Genomic DNA, 16,950 nt, shown 5'->3' with positions numbered 1-16,950 from the left:
TTTTATGACCTCCCATTCTAAATTCATAGGCATTCATATGGAGCTGGTCCCCCCTTGTGCAGCTACTGTATAACAGCTTCCACTCTTCTGGCCCATTCATCCAGCGTCGTTTGTGAGGTCTAGCTCACAATCTCCATTCTAGTTCATCCCAAAGGTGTTCTATGGGGTTGAGGTCAGGGCTCTGAGCGGGCCAGTCAAGTTCTTCCACACCAACCTCACCCAACCTTGCCTTTATGGACCTTGCTTTGTGCATTGGGGCAGTCATGCTGGAACAGAAAAGGGCCTTCCCCAAAATGTTCCCACAAAGATGGAAGCATAGAATTGTCCAAAATGTCTTGGTGAGCTGAAGCATTAACATTTCCCTTCCCTGGAACTAAGGGGCCTAGGCCAACCCCAGAAAAACAACACTAGACCATTATCCCTCCTCCACCAAACTATACAGTTGGAATAATTTAGTTAACGTTCTCCTTTGGCATTCGTCAAACAGACTCGTCCATCAGACTGCCAGATAGAGAAGCGTGATTCGTCTCTCCACAGAACACGTTTCCACTGTTCCAGAGTCCAGTGGCGGCGTGCTTTACACCACTCCATCCAACGCTTGGCATTGCGCTTGGTGATGTAAGGCTTGTATGCTGCGGCTCGGCCATGGAAACCATGGAAACCTGTGTCGTTCAGCTCCCGGCACACCAGAGCTGACCGAGCCTTTGAGTCTGTGGAACCCAGACTTTGGAATGCTCTTCCTCAGGACTTCCCAGACTGTGGAACACTCTTCCTCAGGACTCCAGAGTACTCTGGGGACATTTTTAAGAAACAGCTAAAAATGCTTCTGTTAAGGCTCACTCCCTTAACACGTCTCGCAACTCCCCAGACCATCAAGAGAATTTCAATATGAAAGACCTTGGGGTATTCCAGGAGGTAGCCTAATGTAGCAAGTCGTCAGTCTTCATGACGCACTGTTATGCTTGTTTGCTGTGAAGATCCAGTCATAGAAGCGGGCATCTCGTCTGGTGATTTGAAACAGCTGGTCAATTCACCCCAACAAGAATAGCCAAGAGAAGGACAAAAATGAAACCACAAACGTTACTTCTGGTCTTGAAACAACTGTGTTAGCCTAGTTCCATATGAGAACACTCCTCGGTCCAATTCCGTATAGTAGATCAGCCTGTGTCCACGTAGTTGCTAGCTAACTGGTGTGTACATTCCATGAATATCCGAAGCAATTATTCCCTATGTAGTTCACTATGGGTAACACTACATAGGGAATAGGGAGTGAGTGAACCATTTCAAACACATCTCTAGTCAGCCCCGTTAGCTAGCTTACTCGTCCTGATGCCATGTTCCATATGAGAACACTCTGCTAGCTAACTAGTTAGCCTACTGTATTAAACCTCTACTTGTCCCGATACCTTGTTCCATATGAGTTAACAGATACAGACCCGACGACAGTTACAGAGATAGATACTATAGAGAGATAGGCTTTGTTCGTAATAATTAAAATTACAACCAGACAGAGAACAAGGAGTTTGAGTTCACATAGCTAACTGGTACAGCTAGCTAGCTAGCTGACGTCTGTCCCCTGTGTCACGTGAATGGTGGTTGTTTACGGTCTAGCTTACAATAGCTTCTCACGCCGTTCACTACCATTCCATATTTATTTATTTATTCTGATTTAAGGTCCCATGACGGGTTTCTCTTCCTGCTTCTGCCTAAGCCCTCCACAATACCACAATACAACGATGTCATGTTTTACCGAAGGAGAAGTGAAGAAGACGGTAGCTATCAGTGGCTAAAGCAGTTAGCTAATGTTAAGATCATTCCTGTAGCTGCTTTGCTGCTAATGCGAGTTTGTCTCCGTTCCTGCCCGAGAAACAGAAGTTGAACTAATAGCATCAAAATAGCTACAGGAATCATCGTTGTAAAGTTAGCTATCTGCTTTTTAGCCACCGACAGCTACCGTTAATATTATGGAAGCTGCTGTCGTGAGCTAACTTGCTATCACGGTCTTATCGTGCAGCTTCACAGCCTGCTATTAGCAGACAGCACTAAAGTTGACAAAATCACACTTGCACATCATTAGAATTCCAAACATTTATATGGGATTCATCATTCAACTAAACATGGAACCTGAATACTACCTGATATCAGTGATCGGCGCGTCTGCTTGTTTGCGTCATGAATATCCTACGCAATGACATTCCATGTAGTGTCCCAAAACTACGACGCTGAAGTTAGAACCCGTTTCTCAGAACCCGTTTGGAATTATCCGGTCCACCTTAAAAAAGGTTCAAATCGGGATTGAATCAAGATTAAAAGAAAACTACCCAATTGTCACAGGTTCTGTACTACACAGTGGTAGTAGACCCCCTCCCGGTCTGACTCATGGAGTTCCACAAGATTCTGATGTGGCATTTCAAAATAAAAGCCTTCTAAAGTCTTAATAACTGCTTAAATCAGGATTAAATCAGGATTAAAAGAAAACTACCCAAGATGCCACGGGTTCTATGCTACACAGTGGTAGGAGAACCCCTCTGGGGCCCAATCTCAAACCACCCCCTAAGCCCTCGCCCTATCCACTCCCCCTCTGTTTGCGCGTTCACGCCGAGCTTCGCCATGTTAATGGCCGTCCCAAACCAATTAGCGCGGAGTACGCTTGGAGTGCGAGTGGGCTGTCAACCCCTTAAATAGCAAGCCTGCATCGGTGCAAGCTCCCGATAGCCGAAGCAGGAAGTACACGTGCCAAATATATGCCGCAGGAAACCACATATAAATAAAGTTCCGTCTTCCTACACTGTCAATTATTTTAGATTATTTCACAGCATTTGTTTTTTTTCTCACACCGATTTCACTGCATCAAACAAAATCGCAGAATATGGTGTCAAAAGATACAACCAAGTGATACAATCACTTTATCCCTAGATCACTTGACTTGTAGCAAACTCTTAAAAGCCTGTATTCATAGCCGACATAAAATAAATCTAAATAGGCCTAGGTCTACGTCAAATGTACATCATATATTCCATTATTTACAGGTACAATGGAACAGACAAAGCAGCTGATTAGGCTGCGATATGCAAATGCCTCTTCACAAAAGAAGGAATGCTGCCAAAGAGGCATGGGAGTAAGTTATTAATTTATTTATGTATTTGTCTCGGAACAGTGTTATATTATTCATTTAATTAGAGTTAATTTGCAAAAACATATTTGTGTTTGGATTTTTGACCATTTTTCATCATACATGGATTTAATTATAGTGATTTATATTTGTATTATAAATCATAAACATTTTCCCATAAATCAACTAAACATGCCATGGTGACCGCCCTGTCCCATTCGGTTCCGGTGGAGTAGGGAGTCCGTCCCACATTTGGCTTTCCATTTTTGAGATTGATTGATTGATTGATTTTTATTTATTTTTAAGACAGGGACAAGGTACAGTAGACATTTACCCTATAGAATAGGGAGAGATGCACTGTACAAGGTTATAGCTAAACAGCTAATTTCCACCCGCAGTCCCTGGGCAAATAAATAATATACAGTCTTAAAATAGTGGGGCAAAAAGTACACAGTAGGAGAATTACATACATAGAAGGAATACAAAAAAGTTATGTAGCAAAGATTTCACTCAGCTGCGAGTGACACTTCATTTGGAGGGACACTCGGTGGCAGAGTGGGAGTGGGTAGAGGGTGGTTTGGGATTGGGCCTGGGTCTGACCTGTGGAGTTTCACGAGATTCTGATGTGGCATTTCAAAATAAAAGCCTTCTAAAGTGTCAAAAACTGCTTAAATCAGGATTAAAAGAAAACTACCCAAGATGCCACGGGTTCTATGCTATACAGTTGTAGTAGACCCCCTCTTGGTCTGACTCGTGGAGTTTCAAGAGATTCTGATGTGGCATTTCAAAACAAAAGCCTTCTAAAGTCTCAAACTGCTCAAATCAGGATTAAATCAGGATTAAAAGAAAACTACCCAAGATGCCACGGGTTCTATGCTACACAGTGGTAGTAGACCCCCTCTGGGTCTGACCTGTGGAGTTTCACGAGATTCTGATGTGCCATTTCAAAATAAAAGCCTTATAAAGTATCAAAAACTGCTTAAATCAGGATTAAATCAGGATTTAAAGAAAACTACCCAAGATGCCACGGGTTCTATGCTACACAGTGGTAGTAGACCCCCTCTGGGTCTGACCTGTGGGGATTCATGAGATTCTGATGTGGGATTGCAAAATAAAAGCCTTCTAAAGTCTCAAAAACTGTTTAAATCAGGATTAAATCAGGATTAATAGAAAACTACCCAAGATGCCACGGGTTCTATGCGACACAGTGGTAGTAGACCCCCTCTGGGTCTGACCTGTGGAGTTTCACGAGATTCCGATTTGGCATTTCAAAATAAAAGCCTTCTAAAGTCTCAAACTGCTTAAATCAGGATTAAAAGAAAACTACCCAAGATGCCACGGGTTCTGTACTACACAGTGGTAGTAGACCCCCTCCCGGTCTGACGCATGGAGTTCCACAAGATTCTGATGTTGCATTTCAAAGTAAAAGCCTTCTAAAGTCTCAAAAACACCTTAAATCAGGATTAAATCAGGATTAAAAGAAAACTACCCAGGATGCCGCGGGTTCTATGCTACACAGTGGTAGGAGACCTCCTCACTGTCGGACTTGTGGAGTGTCACGAGATTCGGATGTTCCATTTCAAAACAAAAGCCTTCTAAAGTCTCAGAAACTGCTTAGATCAGGATTAAATCAGGATTAAAAGAAAACTACCCAAGATGCCATGGGTTCTATACTACACAGTGGTAGTAGACCCCCTCTGGGTCTGACTCGTGGAGTTTCACGAGATTCTGATGTGCCATTTGAAAATAAAAGCCTTATAAAGTATCAAAAACTGCTTAAATCAGGATTAAATCAGGATTAAAAGAAAACTACCCAAGATGCCACGGGTTCTATGCTACACAGTGGTAGTAGACCCCCTCTGGGTCTGACCTGTGGGGATTCACGAGATTCTGATGTGGGATTGCAAAATAAAAGCCTTCTAAAGTCTCAAACTGCTTAAATCAGGATTAAAAGAAAACTACCCAAGATGCCACGGGTTCTGTACTACACAGTGGTAGTAGACCCCCTCCCGGTCTGATGCATGGAGTTCCACAAGATTCTGATGTGGCATTTCAAAGTAAAAGCCTTCTAAAGTCTCAAAAACACCTTAAATCAGGATTAAATCAGGATTAAAAGAAAACTACCCAAGATGCCATGGGTTCTATACTACACAGTGGTAGTAGACCCCCTCTGGGTCTGACTCGTGGAAGTCCATGAGATTCTGATTTGCCATTTGAAAATAAAAGCCTTCCAAAGTCTCAAAACTGCTTAAACCAGGATTAAATCAGGATTAAAATAAAACTACCCAAGATACCACAGGTTATATGCTACAGAGTGGTAATATACCCCCTTGCGGTCTGACTTGTGGAGTTTCAAGAAATTCTGATGTGCCATTTCAAAATAAAACCCTTCTAAATTGTCAAAAACTGCTTAAAACAGGATTAAATCTGGATTAAAAGTAAACTACCCAAGTTGCCAAGGTTCTATGCTACAGAGTGGTAGTAGGCCCCCGCTGGGTCTGACCTGTGGAGTTTCACGAGATTCTGATGTGCCATTTCAAAATGAAAGCCTTCCAAAGTCTCAGAAACTGCTTAAATCAGGATTAAATCAGGATTAAAAGACAACTACCCAAGATGCCACGGGTTCTATGCTACACAGTGGTAGTAGACCTCCTCACAGTCGGACTCGTGGAGTGTCACGAGATTCTGATGTGCCATTTCAAAATAAAAGCCTTCTGAAGTCTCAAACTGCTTAAATTAGGATTAAATCAGGATTAAAAGAAAACTACCCAAGGTGCCACGGGTTCTATGCGACACATTGGTAGTAGACCCTCTCTGGGTCTGGCCTGTGGAGTTTCACGAGATTCTGATGTGCCCTTTCAAAATAAAGGCCTTCTAAAGTATCAAAAACTGCTTAAATCAGGATTAAATCAGGATTAAAAGAAAACTACCCAAGATGCCGCGGGTTCTATGCTACACAGTGGTAGTAGACCCCCTCTGGGTCTGACCTGTGGAGTTTCACGAGATTCTGATGTGCCATTTCAAAATAAAAGCCTTTTAAAATCTCAGAAACTGCTTAAATCAGGATTAAATCAGGATTAAAAGAAAACTACCCAAGATGCCACGGGTTCTATGCGACCCAGTGGTAGAAGAACCCCTCTGGGTCTGACCTGTGGAGTTTCAAGAGATTCTGATGTGGCATTTCAAAATAAAATGACATTTTGACTACCCATGACATTTTGGGTAGTTTTCTTTTAATCTTGATTCAATTCCGATTTGAACCTTTTTTTAAGGTGGACCGGATAATTCCAAACGGGTTCTGAGAAACGGGTTCTAACTTCAGCGTCGTCCCAAAACTGTTAAATCATTCCCTATGTAGTTCACTATGAGTAGCACTCAATACATCCATGGTAGCACTACATAGGGAATAGGGAGTGAGTGAACCATTTCAAACACATCTCTGGTCAGCTCCATTAGCCATCTTACTCATCCTGATGCCATGTTCCATATGAGAACACTCAGTTAGCCTACTGTATTAAACTTCTACTTGTCCCGACACATGAGTTAAGAGATATAGACCCGGCGACAGTTACAGAGATAGAAACTATAAATAGATAGGCTTTGTTCTTAATAATTACAACCAGACAGACAACAAGGAGTTTGAGAACGGTAGGCTCATCTAATGTGCGAGATGAGCTACAGCAATGGGTCAATGAGTAGTATTACTGCGCCCCTATGGGCATGCGAGCGGTGGTGCGGAATGCCGTAAAGCGCCTGTTAGAATACCGCAGGTCAAGTTACTTTCTTATGTTCTCACATCTGTACCTTCTACCTTCTACCTTCTTCTCCCCAAACAAATGTCTTTTTGGCAGCCTAAACATCGATGAAAACGCATGAAACTTTGCAGATACGTCAGTCCTGGTGAAAATTTGGATATTTCATGGGTGATGGAAATGGGCGTGGCAAAACGGTTCAAGAGCGCCCCCTGGAAATTTTGAAATTGCGAGCCCCACCTTTCAGTTTGATGTAGGCGAACGAAATTCGGTGGGCATATGTAGTTCATCGAAACACACTAAAATGTCTCTTGGAGCTGTACCCAACATCCAACACTCGGTCTGCTTCATCTGAAGACCTTTCTGATCAAAAGTGTTTTTTTTTAAAAACACCCTTGCCGTGGCGCCGCAACGAATTTTGACGTTTCGGCATAAAACACGAAGTCCTCATAACTCCTCCATACATTATCCAATTTGTCCGATATTCTTCACGCTTCATGAAGGTTCTGTCCTGAACACATCTATGTGTCAGTCTTGCGTCATACTTATAGCACCACCTACTGGTGAAACAGGAAGTCCTCAAAACTCCTACACACATTGTCCGATTTACACAACATTTCTCACGCTTCATCAAGGTACTGTCCTTAATACATCTATGCATCGTTATTGAGTCACGCTTGGAGCACCACCTACTGGTGACAGGAAGTTTCTCTCAGTACTGGACACCGAAATAGCACAGCCTTTAACGGCGCCGCACCCTGACACACATGGTGTGCTGCTTGCAGCCCTAGTTTGTGTTAATTTTTTTTAAATTCCCTGCATGCATATTTACCTATGTGAAGCACTTTGTGAGTCCTCTCTGTGAGAAGTGCTATATAAATAAAATATACTTATTTACTTACTTACTTACTTACTTAGTGTCCAGAGTGCAGAGGAAATAAATAGTGTGCTTCAAAATGTAATGGGTTCTAAGTTGGCCCATGCTAAACCTCTCCACCGAGTTTCATGAAAATCAGTATTGTTTTGCGTAATACTGCTAACAAATAAATAAATAGATAAAACAATCAACAGTAAATAAATAAACACACGCCACCGAAAACATGTCTCCTGTTTTGTTTTCCTTCCATTTAAAACCGTTTACCTCAAGCTGTAGCTCCGTTGACACGGTTACCGTACCTAGTGGTGCCTACACCATGGTTCTCCTTCTCTGGACCCTCGTCAGACCCCCCCCCCCCCCCCCCCTCCCGTCTGTGAAGAACCCCCCGTCATGGTCTAGCATCCTCTCTCTCTCTGTGACCCCCTCAGCGGTGTCCTGTCTCCGGCTGGACGGGACAGCGGCGGACGTGGGGGCGTGTCTTCGGCGGGACAGCGCCATGCCCCCCGTCTCCCAGCGCTGCCTGCTGCCCTGCCAGGACGACTGCCTGCTCACCGGCTGGTCCCGCTTCTCCTCCTGCACAGCCGCCTGCGTGGGGGTCCGCACCAGGAAGAGGATGCTGATAGGTCAGGACGCCCTCAGACCATACATTACCATGGACATCATGTAATACTACTTTTTTTTGTCACTTGTTAGAAGAAAAACAGACATCTGTCTTCTGTCCCTCTGGTCTTGGACCATGTGTGTTTCTGTACGTGACGGAGGTTAGAGCTGAGACTGAGAGGAATTGAGAGGGACGGAGAGGGACTGAGAGACTGAGAGACTGAGAGAAACTGAGAGGGACTGAGAGACTGAGAGGGACTGAGAGACTGAGAGAGACTGAGAGGGACTGAGAGACTGAGAGAGACTGAGAGACTGAGAGGGACTGAGAGACTGAGAGGGACTGAGAGACTGTGAGAGACTGAGAGAGACTGAGAGACTGAGAGAGACTGAGAGAAACTGAGAGAGACTGAGAGGGACTGAGAGAGACTGAGAGACTGAGAGACAGAGACTGAGAGGGACTGAGTGAGACTGAGAGGGACTGAGAGAGACTGAGAGACAGAGACAGAGACTGAGAGGGACGGAGAGACTGAGAGAGACTGAAAGACTGAGAGAGACTGAGAGGGACGGAGAGGGACTGAGAGGGACTGAGAGGGATGGAGGTCAGTGCTGAGACTGAGAGGGACTGTTGCATGCAAGTGTCCAGTTTAGATGTAATTAGCAGTAACTGGCTCAGGTGCGTTGTCATGGAAAGCAGGACAAGTCAAGAACCCTGTGTGTCTGTGTGTCTCTGTCTGTAGCTGCGTTTCCATAACACTTTTTCACAAAATAAAAGCGATATTTCTGAAGTTGCGATAAAGTACAATTGCGCCTTGTCTGTGTTTCCATTACGACTAGAATTGCGTAAAACTTGGATATTCCAAACATTTTAAGAGCAGGAACAGTTATTTTGATGGCCGTTACTGTTGTTGCTGATGTTGTCAATGTCTCGCTCGATATCTTTGTAACAATCAGCATTCCGCTGTTGTTTGCTGTCTAAAATTGCGGTCACGTTTCTTTCTTTAACAATATTAAGAAAAACATCGGTGTCCTCATCTGACCATACGTACCGCGCCATCGTGTTTGTTTGAGGAAAGTGATTCATGTCCGGTGAGGGAGGTGCATCATCCGGTGACGTGTTTTTGCGAAAAAGGTGTTTCCATTGCACTTTTGCAATAAACTTCTATATCGAAACTTCTGAAAAACCACCTCATGAGAGCGTAAAACGTTTTATCGAAATTTGAGAGGTTTTTCGAAATGTAGGTGTTTCCATTACCAAATTTTTATTGCGATATTTAGGTTTTGCGCAATTCTAGGTGTAATGGAAACACGACTTGTGTGTCTGTGTGTTTGTCTGTATGAGCCTGCCGCTGTATGAGGTTGATACAGTATACAGGTGTAGTCAGGTGGTAGGTATAAATGCTGAGGACCCAAGAAAGTGAAGCCAAGCATTTTGGCTAATTTGAACATGATGAGCTCCACCCGTTCTTTCACAAGCCACTTCTCCGGTATACATATCTACTGCACCCAAGTCAAGCCAGCCAATAGAAATACTGCTCTGAAAAGAACCCGGTCCAGAGACACGATGTTCTGTTCTCTGTCTGTGGGCTATGTCTTGCATACAAGGAATGGAATGACAACTAGAAAATAGCACTTCCTGCAGAAAATGCATGTGCATGTCGAGTAGCTGAAAGAAATTGCGAAAACATTGCTGAAAAGGCATGAATGTGAAAAATCTGAAATGTCAAATGGATCACACCTGAAGAGCTGAAGAACATGGAAAAAAAACCCTGGAAGCTGAAATGTGAAACTCGCAGGATTGGAACTGCATTACGTAATTAAGCAATTTACCACTCGAGGCAGTGGGTTACACAGGATTTTACCACAGCTACGGGGCGTTGTAAAACCCCCGTAGCTGTTGTAAAATCCTGTGTAACCCACTGCCTCGAGTGGTCAATTGCTTTTCTACAACGGTTACTTTATATTCACAAAAACACAGTAGTAATATTCAATCATTTATTTACCGATCATTCTTATCATTTTAGTATTTACATAATCTTCCGCGATAGGCTATAGTTCTGAATTAAATGGTTGCCAGGCAACAGAGGCTATCTAGCCTATTTGGGTTGGCCTTGTTCACATAAGCCTATACAGGGATAATTAGGGTGGTTCATGTTTATTTGAACATTTCCAGCTATGGTGCAGTTATTAAAACAGTTCTCCAGAGCACTCGTTTTTGCTGGTAGGGGTGTGGAAGTGTTACAATCAGACTGATGAGTGCGTTTTTGTAATAGGATATGAAAAAGGCAAGGTTGCTGCGAGTGGTTGCTACGCAAAACATAGTAGCCTACCGCTTGATCTTATCAATGGCCTCGTCAATGAGATTCACAGCGCATTAATACTGATTGCTATGCGGTCGCAGCCGTGGGTTACAGAGTATTTTACAACCGCTGCTAGCCAATCAGAATCAAGTATCCAAACTCTCTGTTGTAGAAAGAAACTTAGAGCTTGAATACTTTTAAACGTTTCAGCCTGAGTAGTTTAAGCTTTGAACTGACCCTGTAGCTTAAAAGATGAGAAAGCTGTTTAAATTCTGCTCATTGACCCTAAGAGAGTATATGAAGTAGAATGTCAAAAGATGATGCTTTAAGCAATGAGGCCTCTCTGCGTCACTGACCTGCACCCACCGGTGAAGACGCTGTGTCTCTAGCCCACTCAGGGGCTGAGTTGTGGGGTCCGTGGCATAGATAGTGGCGTCGTGGTGAGACTCCGCCCCCTTGGATCAGAGTGGGTCGCGCGCATTGCAATGACCACAGGGAAATCTCCATGCACCCAACAGTGAAGACCGTGGCCCAGTCCCAATGTCCCCCCTAAACCCTCAAGCCCTGAGCCCTCACAGACTTATTGACGTCACCTGGTAAAGTGGTTGAGTGCGAGAGGCTGCAAGGGCTCGAATCGGTATAAAAAGGAATGGGACAGCACTTGTGATATCACATTACGTTGACGTGAAAACATATTTCTTACTATTGTGGGTGTGGGGCTTTTTATTAATTTGTCAATTTTACATGTTTTTCATGTAGGCCTTCATGTAAATTAATTTTGAGCTGACGAACTACATTACTGCCTGTGATTCTTGTTTGTGATGAATCCTAAAGTATTTACTTAAGAATGATAATACACGTTCCTGCACCTCACAACTCTTTCCATATTCATGTTGGAAATCTCAATTCAAAGAACACTGCACCGAAATGGGTGATTAATGTCATACTGCTTTTAACTGGGAAATCATATGATTTAGAGCAACAGAAATCGATGTAATTTATAACCATAGCCTACATATTTTTACACAAATCACATTATACAAACCCATGGGGTTAATAACCCATACTTAAAAATAATGAAACCAAAATAATTATAAGGCTACTTGTGCAGATAAGCAAGTCCAGCTGAAAACATGAAAACATTTTGTTTTGTAACGTGAACATTAGGGTTGGTTGATCTGTCCGTGCTTGTTTATTGGCTGTTCTTCAGGTGACCCCGTGTTTCACGTCACAACGATATGAACTGTGGGTAATTCCCTTAGGCGAAGTCTGCAGAAGTGCAGACTTACGGTAAGGGGGCATAAAGGGCTCAAAATGTCTGCCAGAGAGCCCTCACACACTTGCTGATTTGACATTGGGACACCCCTAAGCCCTCGCGGACTTCGCGGGAGCGCGCCCTTAAGTCTGCGAGTCTGCAAGGGTGGACATTGGGACTGGGCCCGTGTGTTTAGCTCACTGAGGGGCTGAGTTGTGGGGTCTGTGGCGTGGATAGGGGTGTGGTGGCGAGACTCCGCCCCCTCGGGTCAGAGCTGGTCGGGCACAGCGTTCCCCTCTCTGGGCCACCCACCTGCACCCACCAGTGAAGACCATGTGTCTCTAGCCCACTCAGGGGCTGAGTTGTGGGGTCTGTGGCGTGGTGGAAAGACAGTATTAAAAATCGGAAAGAGGTCCCATCGTGTCCTTAAAGAGCTGAACGTTTTGATACTTGAATGGTTTCAGTAGCTCAAAGTTTGAAGGAGCTACAGAGAGCCAAAAAACATACGGAAGCAGTAAGAAAAAGTAAAAAAAATAAAATAAAGAACTGGATAACAATTGTTACAAACCACGACCAGAGAGCCCCAAAGAGGCGAACACAGAGACAGGGGAACAATTAGCCCTCAGATGTATTTAATGGGAGAATCCAAAAAGAGGTATGTGGGGGTGTATGGTGCGCTCGGTAGAAATTGTTTGTGGTGTGTGTAATTAACTATGTGTGGTGCGGTGTCAGACTATGTGTCAGTGCGAGTTCTAGGTGTGGAGCAGAATGAGATGAGCGGAGGGTGTTGTGTACATGTGTGTGTCCATGCGTCAGTCCAAGTCCGTGATCCGAATGGGTGGTTCAGAACAACGAGAGTGCGGGTCGGGTCCGGGGAAGGCAGTCCAGGGTAACACAAGGGGCAGAGGTTCCGGGAAGACACGGGAGGGCAGGAGTTCCAGGCAGACACGAGAGGGGCTGGGTTCCTTGGGAGGGCAAACACAAGACACAGATAAGTTCACAAAAATGACGCGGAGGGGAAAAAACACTCAGGCAGGCAAAAAGGCTGGAGATGTGACAAACCGTGAGTTGGCTGCGTTCTGGCATCGGCTGGAAGGTTAGCGAGGCTCTTGTAGTCGCGGGAGCTCGTCAATCCCAGGTGCACTGATTGTTGATAGAGCCCCGGGGTGCGGTCGCCTAGCCAACGCTCTGGTGGAACGTGCTGAGGTGGACGGCAGGTCGGAACGCACAGAGCTCGCCGGTGACGCGCTCCGGGACTCGGAGTGCGCAGGAGACGCGCTCCAAGCCAGTCCCACAACAACAATAGTGTGAATGCTGAGTCAGCATTCACACTAATAACATTTGACTGGACTTGAACAAGAGCCATGGTTGTCCTGTGCTTCACACTGGTCCAATAGAAACGCAGGTGTTGTCCTGTGCATGCTTCTCTGTGGTCCAATAGAAATGCAGAATAGAAATGCAGAATAGACATGCTACGCTACTTTACTGTAGTCATCATAGACCAAAACTCATAGCCAAGCAAATATAAGTAAGTCACAATGATGTTCTACACATGTACTTATGTTCTATGGCTTTTCTTTAATGTTTCTAGTTATATTTGTAGACTGATGTTGATTTTGATTATACATTCTATTGATTTTGATTCATATCTATTGATCTATTTGGTTCTACTGTATCTTTGAGAGAGAGATTGTAAACAAAATGGACATGGACAGGACATGCGTCTCAGTGCCCTGTTTCCCCTGCAGGAAGGAGCAGGAGGAAGGAGGAGTGTAAGAACACCCAAATGTTTCCCCTCAGTGAGACGCAGTACTGCCCCTGCGACAAGTACACCGCCCACCCCGTGGGCAACTGGTCCGACTGCATCCTCCCTGAGGGGGGGCGCGTGGAGAGCATTCTGGGAATGAGAGTCCAAGTGGACACTAAGGAGTGTGGCCAGGGCTACCGCTACCAGGCCATGGTGTGTTACGACCAGGACAACCGACTAGTGGAGACCTCGCGCTGCAACAGCCACGGTGACGCTCTGTGTGTGTGTGTGTGTGTTTGTGTGTGTATATGTGTATGTGTGTGTGGGGGGGGGGCAGGTTGGGGCTGGATGGGGGGGTGATAGGTGACTGTAGCCTAATGCCCCCCCGATCATGCATTGCTCTGGTAACTTTGACTTTAACGTAGATCTTCATCAGACAACTTTGACCTCTGACCCATAACGATGGCTGTGGAGTCACTAGCTACAAATCCATCTCAAACCAGAGATGCGTCTGTATAGAGGGTTAGGGTTGTGGTTCCATATGCCTGTATAGAGGGTTAGGGTTGGGGTTCCATACGCCTGTATAGAGGGTTAGGGTTGGGGTTCCATACCTGTATGGAGGGGTAAAGAGCAGTTTGTTGCTGCAATGGGACACTCCCTCAAGACCGATACGTCAACAGTCTAATCTGCCGGTCTGCACAGAGCGGTAACAAGCTTTGTTGGTTGACGAGTTAAATTTCGAATATCACTCATATACTGTCTATCAAAGGGGGGAGGGCATCCAGAAGGTGCCTTCCACCACATAACACCAACAACGTGGACGAGGCATACCGGGAACTCTGCGGCATTTTGGTGAAAGCGCCTAGAAAATACATCCCACATAGAGGTCGCAATAGCTAAAAACCGTGTTGGGATGCAGAGTGTGAGAGTCTCTATTGTGCCTTCCTCCGGGCCCCCCCAGGAGCTGAGTCATACAGACTTGCTTCAGCCCTGCTGTCTAGACTCAGCCGAAGGAGACAAGAGCGCTAGGAGGAGGCCGGTAACTCCATCGACTTCTCACACTCCAGCCGCAAGACATGGAGCATCCTTAACAACCTCACTGGTACCGTAGGTCTAGACACTCCCCCGTCACTGCCCCATCTCTGGAAACAAAATCACATCACAATTTGTGAAACGCGTCGGACAGACAAGGGCAAAGACCGCAAATCGTCACGTCTCGTGGCAAAAGAACTGTCTGACCTCTGGAAGGCCACAACTCCTAGCGGCGGTGACATTACTGCTGCCCTCCAGCATGTAAAGCCAGGGAAAGCTCCGGGGCCTGATTCTATCTGCCCGGAGATTATACTCCATGCCGCGCCTTCCTTGACGTCCTGGTTAATAGCGTTCCTCTCTTCCTGCTTGCGCCAACTCAAGATCCCCAAAATCTGGAGAAGAGCCCTAGTTGTCGCGATCCCTAAGCCAAACAAGCCTGAAGGGGACCCCAAGAGTTACCGCCCCATCTGTCTGTTATGTATCCACTTCAAGATCCTCGAGCGTCTCATCTACGCCCGCGTCAAATCAATCATCGAATGGTGATTTGATGGTGATTCTTGCGCATCGTGAAAGGATGCCTGTGTCCCACTCCTGTGGACAACCTTCTCATCCTCGCAGGCATCCAGCCTGCTGGCCTCCGCCGCACAGGAACCACAGCACGCCTCGCCTGCCGGGCCGTGGAGCTTAACCACCTGCTCCATGACAGGCTCACTGCAACAGCGGAGCCTCCCCGGCGTCTTAAGTCGAGACACCCTTTTGTGCCTGCCGCATGAGATCTCCTGCAGCAATGCAGAAATCTTAACATCAGCGAGGCATGGAGTGGGAGGCAAACACCTCCAGACTCCGTGACTTCATCCCGGCCGCCGGTCCTTCCCCAGACCCAGACTGACGTGGGTGAGGCTTAATCGCCTCCGGACCGGCGTCGGACGCTTCTGCTCATCGATACACAGATGGGGCTTGGTATCTTGTGCGGCGTGCGAGTGTGGCGCTGGGGAACAAACCGCAGACCATGTCATCCAGGACTGTCCGACATACCAGACACCCAACGGAATGCATGGCCTGACGGTTTTGGATGACGAAACAGTGACATGGCTTGTGGAGGTGTGCCCGGATATATAGCCCGGGTGACCCCTCACCCAGGCTCGGGGTGGTAAAAAGGATAGCCCCTCGGCCCCGAGCCTGGGGGGGAGAGGACAACAACAACTAACCCAAACGACGAATAAGAAAGGGGGGAAATGAGACATGGAAATGTGTCAGAATGCAGGACTGCCGTGCACAAATCAGCCTTAAAACAATGGTCCTCATTCCTGAATGCAGTAAAGAAAAAGTTAAGAAGAAATTTCTTCTAAACAATTCTGGCATTCCTGAATGGTTTCTTATCTCGGATTTGTTCTTATCTAAGAACAGGATTTAAGAACGCCGAAATGCAGTCGTAGGTAAGCCATATTGGAGTGCGCCCATGTTCACAAGGGCTGAATTTATGAGAAATCCGAGGTGATTGCGTTGACTTCAATTCTACAGACATCCTAAGCTAAAAATATGAGAATATTTGTAAAATTTACAATTATGTTTCACATTTATAGTCATGATTGTACAAGGCATCGTGGTGTCCTAAAATAAATAAAAGCACTACACAAACACTGCAAATGGCAGTGAATAAATAAATAAGCACTAAACTCAGTCTCTATACTCAGTCACAACAGCACCTCATATTCCATTTCATAGTCGTCAGAATGGACACACCTATATTCTGTAAATAAACATGTGAATATCCATAACTAAAATATATAATATGGGCCTACATAATATAGATAGGGCATATCAAGATCCACAAGTAGCCTACTCATGCATTTAACTAAACTGTACACTTTAATCATCTGCTCTCAGCACATACCATCCCTTTCATGTAGGCTATATATTTTTCATTTTGTATTAAAAGTCCATATACCGTCTTGTTTTCTATTGCTATTTTGTATTGGTTTTTTTTCACCTTGCTTAAGCGTAGTGTGCACGTTGTAAGAGCCAGCGAAGAAACATCTCACTGCTCATTTTATTAGTACTGTAGGCGTATGTTGCATGTGACGAATAAAACGTTGAATTTGCACGTGAACTTGAACATCAATCATCATTTTGATGACCCTACCCATAAACGTGAACGTGCAAAATTAAGGGTTAGGGGTGGGGTAGGGTAGGGTAGGGCTAGGGCTAGGGTTAGGGTAGGGTGGGGGTAGGACTAGGGGTAGTTTTAGTGGTAGGGTAGGGCTGGGGGTAGGACTAG

At 45.3% G+C, this 16,950-nt stretch overlaps 1 protein-coding gene across 1 annotated transcript in view; it reads left to right on the top strand.

The window, feature by feature from the left end:
* The window catches only part of thsd7ab (thrombospondin, type I, domain containing 7Ab), a gene marked incomplete at both ends in the record, with an annotated part of 328,169 nt that overhangs the window by 277,315 nt on the left and 33,904 nt on the right, over positions 1–16,950 (top strand). The window contains 2 exons of the mRNA XM_084442488.1: positions 8,170–8,364; positions 13,642–13,908. Of these exons, the coding sequence (XP_084298614.1) occupies positions 8,170–8,364; positions 13,642–13,908 (462 nt within the window). The remainder of the gene's footprint in view (positions 1–8,169; positions 8,365–13,641; positions 13,909–16,950) is intronic.

This window comes from Borostomias antarcticus, assembly GCF_949987555.1.
Source record: "Borostomias antarcticus genome assembly, chromosome: 8".
Lineage (NCBI taxonomy): Eukaryota > Metazoa > Chordata > Actinopteri > Stomiiformes > Stomiidae > Borostomias > Borostomias antarcticus.
This window is presented reverse-complemented; position numbering and strand designations above follow the sequence as displayed.